General features: G+C 38.6%; 1 protein-coding gene across 1 annotated transcript; it reads right to left on the reverse strand.

Moving 5' to 3' along the window:
* Window positions 1-1,237: 1,237 nt before the first annotated feature.
* LOC107822931 (polygalacturonase-like) lies at window positions 1,238-4,758 on the reverse strand. The gene is made up of 4 exons (XM_016649518.2): window positions 4,307-4,758; window positions 3,554-3,843; window positions 2,312-2,537; window positions 1,238-1,674 (listed from the first exon to the last, which is right to left on the reverse strand). The coding sequence occupies exons 1-4, from the start codon at window positions 4,739-4,741 to the stop codon at window positions 1,447-1,449; spliced, it is 1,179 nt and encodes a 392-aa protein (XP_016505004.1). The 5' UTR covers window positions 4,742-4,758; the 3' UTR covers window positions 1,238-1,446.
* Window positions 4,759-10,855: the final 6,097 nt, after the last annotated feature.

Genomic DNA, 10,855 nt, shown 5'->3' on the forward strand with positions numbered 1-10,855 from the left:
TTGTTATATAAGTTATGATGTGCTCCTGAGGGTCTGAAATCCCATCATACTTCGGTATGTCTGGCATCTTAAACCGATTCGGAATCAACTCTGGTGTTGCGCTTGGTTTGATTGGCAGTTGGGTCTACTTTTTTGAGTCCGGGCCCTTTAACACTAGTGGTGTGCCCGAAATTTGGTCCATTCAAGCATGGAACTCTTTCGCGTTCTGATCCATCTGCTAGTTCATTTCTCTCATCAATCTCATGAGTTCGGTCTTGAAGGGATCATTATCGTCGTTGTTACCGGACCCATTGCCAATCTCCCCGGTTCCGTTGAAGCCAACTTCTCCCCTCAGGTGTTGTTATCAACCCTTTGAACTATTTGATTTGCGGGAGCACCGGAAGGAATAGGGCCTCTTCCATTCACATTGTTGGAGGCGCCTGACAATGCATGCTTCAGTTCCTTCATGGCCTGGTCTTGCCTTGAGAGATGACCCATGATGACCTTTTGCTTCTTCCTCTAGATCCTTACTGTCTCTGAAATATGCTCGTCCTCAGCGCCATCAGGAGTTGTCTCCCGCTCATGTCGAGGATAATGCCCGTTATGGACGGGAGTTGCTACGTCCTCCTCGTTGCTAGTGTCACTGATCGAATCCTCGTGTTGAGGTAGATTCTCTTGCGCCTCAATGTTGTATGTGATGTTGACATCATTAACTACCATTTTTTTTTTGCTACGAAACAAAGAATCAAATATGTTAGTAATAAATGCAAGGATCAACACAATTACGCAATTGTCTAAGCCCCACGGTGGGCACCAAATTGTTTACCCGTAAAATATTACAGTTGAATTTTTAGCGTGGTTTATAGACAAGCGAATCGATTTGACTCCAAAATGATAAATGAATTAAATAAAATGCAAGACTTAGCATTGAAATCGAGATAAATAGCAGATAGCTTGGTTCCGGGAGCAAGACTTCTGAAGACAGCAATAAGAATAACGTTAGACAAAAAATAAATTGTTATTTAGCTTGGGAATAGTGTGTAGCATAAGTTTGTCAGAATTTTCCTATGTTACAATAGTTGTTGAAGCCACTATTTATAGCTATACCTAGGGAACAAGGTCTTAGGATCAAGCCCCTCTTAAATGACAATACTGGGGGCCATTAATAGATATATAACGACAGATCATGAATGTCAAAATTCTATGAATGAGCTGCTATATTGTTATAACAACATGTATATTTGTATTTTATCTTCTTATCATTCTCTTGTTCAACACAATATACAATGGAGATTCTTTCGCTTCCCCAAAACTAATTTTTCCAGAGGCCCCTAGGATACTCTAGATAAAATAATAACTTGACTAAATCCTTTAAAGAAAATCCAGATACTTTTAATTAATACAAGGTACAACATATTAATTTTAACAATTACGAATCATTTTCTGCTTTTTTTTTTCTTCATTCTTTCAGAAGCAACCCTTGGGAATGACTGTGCCGCTATGTCTTCCCCTTGCATTTCTACAGTACGATATTGCTGGTCTTCTTAGGCGATCATTGTGAGTAAGCTTTATGTCTTGCAGTTTGATTCCGGTGCATGGATTTGTGTAACTGCAATCAAATTTCAAGGCTACTTGTGTGGACGATGTTCCTTTCACATTCTTGTATGTTACTTGACTCACCTTTACTCCTGAATTCTATATTCATGTCACATCAAACAGTAACTGTTAGATCAGTACTTAAGTTTATTTATATATAAATGACAGTTGTAATGTTAGCTATTCTTTTATGGTGCTTTTTATTTAGATAAATTAGAATGATGTCACTATCAATTTATGTAATATAAATTTGGAAAATTTGCACTTTTAGTCCCTCAAATATCAACAAATTTTGATTTTAATCCTTGTGAAATTTTGTTAAGCATATTTAACCTTCAATTAACTGAAATATGAAATTTCATCCTTTTGGTTGTGAATAATTATAAATTTGAGGAATTGTTAACTGTTAAAACTATTTTAACAACCCATTAATTATGTTAAATGTGTATTCTTACTCCATATTTCAGGATAATATAGCTCTAAAAATAATTTAAATACAACAAATTTAAAGGGATCAAAGCAAAATCTTAATCAGATCAAGGTTAAATATGCTTAGTGAAGCATCACAAGGACTAAAATCAAAATTTACCAATAACTGAGGAATGAAAGGTGCAATTATCCTTATAAATTTTACATATACCGTGTTAGCGTTATTACACTTGGTCTTCTTATTGTGGTCAAAAGAAAAGTAGACGAAATAAGTTGAAATTTTGTGGGAGATAAATTTATGATATACCTGATGAGGGCAACTATTATCAGGGCAATAGTTTTGGTCAATGATTATGGGGTACCCAACATTCCTCATTATAAGATTTCTGAACATGAGATTCTTAGCATAGGTACCACTTGGTCTTGCCCATGACTTTACTCTAACACCATTCTGTGTCTTTGTGAAAACCGAATTTGTTACTGTTATATTCACAACTCCAGCTTCATTATTACTGCTCCCCAAACTTCCGATGCTGCAAGAGTAAAACAAACTATAAAGATGATGATATTCAGCACAAAGTAATTTTATAATTGGACTATCACAAAGACGTCATATTTGAGTAATTGTATTATTAAAATTGAATGTAAATATAACTGAATGTGTTTTGCTTATCTCTAATAGTTTAACTTTTAAATGAAGTGTCCGCATAATTCAACATGGTACAAGGCCAAGTAGAGATTCTAGTCAAGTCAAGTCTCACAAACATATATTCTTGTCTAGAGGTGGCAAAATGGTTAAAAGAAAACAGTTATTCACCCATATTATCTATCAAAAAATGGGTTGGATAATGAACCATTTAAAAACGGGTCGAATATGGATAAAGAACCATATTATTCACTTAGAAAATGGATAACTAATGTGTTTAACTTTTACATTTGTAAAGCCTTAAATTGGAGTTCCTTAAGCTTGGAAGACTAGAATTTCTGTCATAAGTGATCATATTTAAGAAGCCATGGATAATATGGATATCCATATTATCCGCCGGATAAATCCGTTTTTATCCGTCTCAAATACGGGTCGGGTCGGATAATTTATGTTGTTTTTTTTAAATTAACCGTCTGACCCGCTTATATATGACCTGACCCGCTCGTTTGCCACCCCTATTCTTGTCCAATAAAAAGAATCAGATTCTAACGCGAGAAAAAGTATCGTACACTTTAAATAGACAAATAATTATGTCTCTTATCTAATAATTTGATGTTGTAGATGAGTTAATCACATAATAATATGATAGAATTTAATAGACTAATATAACTTAAATTGGCAACTTTAAAATGACTTAAATCATATATGTAGTACCACCTGACTTTGCGCCATTTTAGTTTGTTGGTCCTCTTATTATTCTTTTCCCCTTGATGCACACTTGTTGCCACATGATGCTTGGAGGGAGAGAGTAGGAAAATGGGATAAAGTATATATTGAGCATATTAAGACAGCCAAAAGAAAAATTGAACAGTAATGTGAAAGTAATCATTTAATTAATTTGACCTGATGCCGTGTCCTGGGCCACATCCAATTTCTTGAATCCACAAGTTCATGGAGCCAGGGCCAATGGAAATACAGTCATCTCCGGTCTTGATGGTGCTGCCTGTGATGGTAACTCCTCTTGAATTCTCTATATGAATTCCATCAGTGTTTGGGCTTCTACTTGGAGCTCTTATTTTCAAATTCTCAACTCTAATACGGCTGCTATAATCAATACCCACATGCTTTGTTTGACTATTCACTGATGTTAATCCACTTACCAGTACATCATCGCACCAAAAGAATGAGATTGACTGCATTCATTCATTAATTCAAAAGTTTAGAACATATTGTAGAGTAATGTGAAAGTTGTTATCATATTGCATTTTTTAAAACATGATAGAAGAAATTTTATCCGTTAGGGTCTCCACTTTGCATGCATTGATGATAATTTCAAGTTCAGATGCATAAATTAAACTATGCTTCCGGGAGTAAAGAGTCCCGACCATACTCCGAATTTACACGTGTTCAGAAGAAAAAAAATACTTTTAAATTCTCTTGTTACTCAAAAACCGATAACTTGTAATGAGTATATTCATATTTATGCTACAAAATGACCATTCAACATTAATCCATGCAATGATAATATAAGGTTAAAAGTAGAGATTTACGTTTTTTTATTTCATTTTAAGGTATACCAAAATTAGACAAGAGCCTTTAAATAATAAGTTAATTTGTACTATCTATATTTACGTGTTTCCAGAAACATAAACGTACCTTTGCTCCCTGGGGGCAGGAACGGCCAGCTTTACGACACGACCAAAAAGCACTTCCTTGGGCATTAATGGTTCCACCATAAACAGAAAGCCTACTAACTTTATAAAACAAAATCCAGAACCCAGAATGGCCAATGGCGTTATAATCTGCCGGAGCAACAAGAGTTCCATCTACTCGGAACTCAATTCTGCTCCGGCAAGGGCCGGTGAAAGTCACTGTTCTTATCAAAAACGTTCCACGAGGAACATAAACATTAGCTGGGCTAGTGGAGCTGCAGGCGGACGACCAGGCACGAAGAAACGCTGTGGTCGAGTCCGTCCTCCCGTCGCCCCTAGCTCCATAATTCACCACATTGTAGGCTGAGCAACAAGGCAGAAATAAGGATATGAAAGAAAAGAAGACTAGGGCCAAAAGAAATGTTCTAAAGTTGGCCATATTGTTTTGATCAACGTGATGAGCTTAATGTTGTATGAACTTGCAAATTAATGAGCATATTTATACTTGGGTAATTTGCTTGATTTGAATCTAATGTAGACATATAAAGTGACTTAAATGTCAAACCCACGTCGCGTAGTCAGATATGTAGAGTAGTGTGATGGAGATGAATTCTTGGGATATGTGTAAGCAATTAATGTGAGAATTTTTTTATCTGAATTTAGAGAGTTGGAGAAGGAAAGTCACGGATTAAGAATAGTTATATTAAGACACATGAAGTGGGCAAGAATTGCATTGTTTGAGTACAACATCAACATGTGAGTTGCTAGATTCTAATTAAAACGGTGCAGAAACTAGATCTGTTAACGAGATAGTTACTTCTTGGCCAAAATATCCTCTTTCCACTGCATTGTTGAGAATTGGGGTTTTGATGATTAACAAAGTGTGTCCAGTAAACGTGTACTGAGAACTAGGTCTTCAAGGTAGCTGATGAATGTGTACTAAAAACCAGGTTCTCAAAGTAGTTGCCGAAGGTTCTTTGATCACGCCCAATTCTAGGCCTTATAAAAAGGACTAAGCGGTCGTTGCAAATATAATCCGGTTTACAAGTCTGGAGTCGAATCCCATAGAGAACTAAGGCTTAGCTGCAGTTGTTCAATATCGCTAAGAAACACAAATCCAAATAATTTCCTAATTATAAAGATTATAATGTTTATTTTTATCTCTCTCTTTCCATCTCTTTCTTTTTTGTCAAATTGTCATATTTTGATCATATATCATCCAAACTCGTTCCTACACATAAGAAACACATAATAAGCATATTTCACTTCAGAAACCGTGTAATATCCCACGACTCACATAAGAATTAATATGCAAATATACTAAAAGATATGCACTTTTCATCATCTATCACCGCCCCAAACTTAAACTCTTGCTCGTCCTCGAGCAACTTAAAATTAAGCGCATAGGCAAACAATACTTTTCAAAACATACTCAAGCATCACCAATGACAATGGTTTATATCAACGCTTAGAACCCAACATATTCACTCTTCATACATTTCCCTGTGTTCTAAACTCATGCCAAGATTATTTAAAATATTCATGTGATGTCACGACCCGAATTTTCCCACCATCAGGATCGTGAAGGCTTCTAACTTTTAGAATGCTAGGCACGCCAACAAATAAAGATCCAATACGCTAATCACTATTCAAATAGTAAATAACAATAATCTAAACCAAAACAAAATAAGAAGTGTGGAAATTTATAATAGACCAAACACTATTACACGACTACCCAAAATCTGATGTCAAAATCCACAAACTTCTAAGAGTTACTACAAATATTGTTTTAAAGAAAATACATCTATTCTCGAAATGAAAGAAAATAGGAAAACTAAGATAAATGGAAGGGGACTCCAGGGTCTATGAACGTCGGCAGATCTACCTTGGGTCTCCTGATGGACTGAAGGCAACAACCCAATTCTAATCAACGAGGTCCGGTACCAAAATCTGCATAGAAAGTGCAGAGTGCAGTATCAATACAATCGACCCCATGTACTGGTAAGTGCCGAGCCTAACCTCGGCGAAGTAGTGACGAGGCTAGGACCCGACAATAACATGAACTTGTGTAGTTAAATCATATACCAGAAAATAAAAACAAACAAAAATTTAACAGATAATAATGGGAAGTGGGAAAACATGCTGAGGGGAAATATCAAGTCCTGAAAATAGTACAGTAAAGAAGCGCAGTAAATATCATGCTTTACACCAACAGAAGTAATAACATGGATGACATGTGTACGACATCACCCTTCGTGCTTTTACTATCGTCCTTACCATAAGAAAACAATAGAAACGGCACGGCATCACCCTTCGTGCATTAACTCTCTCATAATACGGCACAGCATCACCCTTCGAGCATTAACACTCTCAGAATATGGCACGGAATCACCCTCCGTGCATTAACACTCACAGAATATGGCACGACATCACCCTTCGTGCATTAATACTCACTCACAAAATATTGTATTGCATCGCCCTTCGTGCTTTACACTTTTCCTCACTCAAACAACAGAACAATAACAACCCGGCAAGGGAGTTATCAATAACCAACCTCGTTTCAATATTTAACTTCACCATATAAATCTCAACTTGGGTCAATACTCAACCAATATTAAATTCCAGGAAAAATGATAAGGTTTGTTTAACATGAAGAATACCCAGATTAAGTATGAACAGTACGAATAAAGAATACAACAGTCACAAGGATAAGACTCTCTCGCATGCTATGACCCAACAACAACGTATAGGTACTCGTCACCTCACATATACGTCGCACTCAATAACCAAACACATAGCAAATAAGGCAACAATACATGATCCCTCAAGCTAAGGTTAGCCACGATACTTACCTCGATTCCACGGCCAAACTCAAGCCTCAAACACTAATTTTCCCTTAGTTTCAACCTTCGAACCACTCGTATCTAGTCATAATTAATTTAACGATATCAGTTATTACTAAATAAATCAATTTCAATACATAATTATAGGTTTCCTAACATTTTCCCCAAAAATTCCAAAATCGACCCCGGAACCGCTTGGTCAAAACTCGAGGTTCGGACCAAAACCCATTCAACCATTCACCCATGAGCCCAAATATGTAATTAGTTTCGGAATCTGATCCCAAATCGAGGTCTAAATTTCAATTGTACAAAACTTCCTAATTCTACACAATAATCCCCAATTCCACCATGAAAATCCTAGATTCTAGGTTGAAATCTTTTAAAAAGAAGTAAAAGATTGAAAGAAATGAGTTAAGAATCATTTACCTATGATTTGGGGAAGAACTAACCTTTGGAAAATCGCCTATTGAAGTATCGGTTTTGAAAAATGGGAGAATGAATGAAAAATCCCGTCCAAAATCATTTTTGAATAGTTGCAAGTATCGCATTTGCGATTAGGGGTTCGCAAATGCGAACTCACAAATGCGGACATTACTTCGCAAATGCGAAGAATGGCCTGGCCTGCTATCATCGCAAAAGCGAACAGATGTTCGCAAATGCGGCATGTTCTTATTGTAATTGCGATCCTGAGCTTCGCAATTGCGAAGGTCCCCTCCCAGCCCTTCTGATCGTAGATGTGAAACATCTTCGGAAATGTGATGCTCGCATTTACAGACCTGAAGCATGCCAGCAAAATTCCTTAAGTCCAAAGCACTCCGTAGCCTATTCAAAACTTACCTGAGCTCTCGGGGCTCCAAACCAAAAATGCACACAAGTCTTAAAACATCATACGAACTTTGCTCGCGCGATCAAATCGCCAAAATAACACCTAGAACTACTAATTTAGCATCAAATTGCATGAAAATTTTAAGAAAGTTCAAAAGTTCTATTTTCTAAACCAAAGGTCTGAATCACATCAAATCAGTCTCGTTTCTTGCCAAATTTCACAAATAGGGTATAAATATCATAACGGACCTATACTGGGCTCCGGAACCAAAATACGGACCTAATACCAACAAGATCAACTATTAACCATTTTCTTAAAACCATTACAATTTCAGTTTAACAAATTTTGTCAAAATTTATTTCTCGCACTATGGACCTCAGAATTCGATTCCGGGCATACGCCCAAGTTCCATATTTTACTACGGACCCTCCGGGACTGTCAAAACACGGGTCTGGATTCGTTTACTCAAAATATTGATCGAAGTCAACTAAAAACACTTTTAAAGGCAAATATCATTATTTTCTCAAATTTTCACATAAGGACTTTCCGGAAACGCGGTCGGACTGCGCACGCAAATTGAGGAGAAGTAAGATCAGGTTTTGAAGGAATAAGAACCCCGAATTGGGTTCTAAAACACGAGATGACCTTTTGGGTCATCACATTCTCCACCTTTAAAACAATCGTTCGTCCTCGAACGGACATAGAAAAGTACCTGAGTTAGAGAAAAGATGGGGATATCTGCTCCGCATATCGGACTCGGACTCCCAGGTAGCTGCCTCAACAGGCTGACCTCTCCACTGCACACGAACCGAAGGATAACTCTTTGATCTCAACTGACAAACCTACCGGTCTAGAATAGCTATCGGCTCCTCATCATAGGTCAAGTCCTTGTCCAACTGGACTGTGCTGAAATATAACACGTGGGATGGATCGCTGTGATACTTCCGAAGCATGGACACATGAAACACTGGATACACTGCTGAAAAACCTGGTGGCAACGCAAGCTCATAAGCCACCTTACCCACTCTCCGAAGAATCTCGAAAGGCCCAATGAACCTATGGCTTAACTTGACCTTTTTCCCAAACCGCATCACACCCTTCATGGGTGACACCTAAAGCAACACTCTCTCTCCGACCATGAACGCCACATCGTGAACCTTAAGGTCGGCATAACTCTTCTGCCTGGACTGAGCTGTACGTAGTCTATCCTAAATGATCTTAACCTTATCCAAGGCATCCTGCACTACATATGTACCCAATAACCGAGCCTCTCTCGGCTCAAACCATCCAACCGGCGATCGACACCGTCTACCATATAACGCCTCATAGGGAGCCATCTGGATGCTCAACTGATAACTGTTGTTGTAGGCAAACTCCGCTAAAGGCAAGAACTGATCCCAAGATCCTCCAAAGTCAATAACACAGGCACAGAACATATCCTCCAAAATCTGAATAGTACGTTCGGACTGTCCGTCCCTCTGAGGATGAAATGTTGTGCTCAACTCGACTCGCGTACCCAACTCACGTTGTACTACCCTCCAGAAATGCGAGGTAAACTATGTAACTCAGTCAGAAATGATAGACATGGGCACACCATGAAGACGAATGATCTCACGGATATAAATCTCTGCCAATCGCTCCAAAGAGTAGGAAATTTCCACAGGAATGAAATGTGATGACTTAGTCAGCCTATCCACAATAACCCATACTGCATTGAACTTCCTCTGAGTCCGTGGGATTCCAACAACGAAGTCCATGGTGATACGCTCCCACTTCCACTCAGGTCTCAATCTTCTAAAGCAAACCACTAGGTCTCTGATGCTCGTACTTTACTTGCTGACAAATTCAAACACTGAGCTACATATGCAACAATATCCTTCTTCATCCTCCTCCACCAATAATGCTACCGTAAGTCCTGATACATCTTAGCAGCGCCCGGATGAATGGAATATCGGGAACGGTGAGCCTCCTCCAGAATCAACTCACGAAGTCCATCCACATTAGGCACACAAACACGACCCTATATTCGCAAAGCTCCATCATCTCCAACTGTGACCTGCTTGGCATCTTCGTTCTGCACTGTGTCCCTAAGGACAAGCAATGAAGATCATCGTACTACTGCACCCTGATACACTCAAACAAGGAGGATCGAGCGACTGTACATGCTAGAACACGGCTGGGCTCAGAAATATCCAACCTCACGAACTGATTGGCCAAAGCCTGAACATCTAATGCAAGCAGTGTCTCACCGACTGGAATATACGCGAGACTGCCCATGCTAGATGACTTCCTACTCAAAGCATCATCCACCACATTGGCCTTCCCGGGATGATACAAGATGGTGATATCATAGTCTTTTAATAACTCCAACCACCTCCTCTGCCTCAAATTGAGTTCCTTCCGCTTGAACAAGTATCGCAAACTCTTGTGGTCCATGAACATCTCACACGATACGCCATATAAATAGTGCCTCCAAATCTTCAGTGCGTGAACAATGGCTGCTAGCTCCAAGTCATGAACTGGATAATTCTTCTCGTGAATCTTCAACTATCGCGAAGCATATACAATAACATTGCCACCCTAATCAATACTGCACCAAGTCAAATACAAGATGCATCACAATATACTGTATATGGCCTTAAACCTGTGGGCAACACCAACACCGGTGTGTAGTCAAAGCTGTCTTGAGCTTCTGAAAGCTTGCCTCACACTCGTCCGATCACCTGAACCGGGCACCTTTTTGGGTCAACCTGGTCATCGCGGCTGCTATAGATGAAAATCCCTCCATAAACCGGTGGTAGTAACCTACCAATCCCAATAAATTATGGATCTTTGTAGCTGATGTGGGCCTAGGCTAGTCCTTGACTGCCTTAATATTCTTAGG

Source organism: Nicotiana tabacum, chromosome 8 (genome assembly GCF_000715075.1).
Source record: "Nicotiana tabacum cultivar K326 chromosome 8, ASM71507v2, whole genome shotgun sequence".
NCBI lineage: Eukaryota > Viridiplantae > Streptophyta > Magnoliopsida > Solanales > Solanaceae > Nicotiana > Nicotiana tabacum.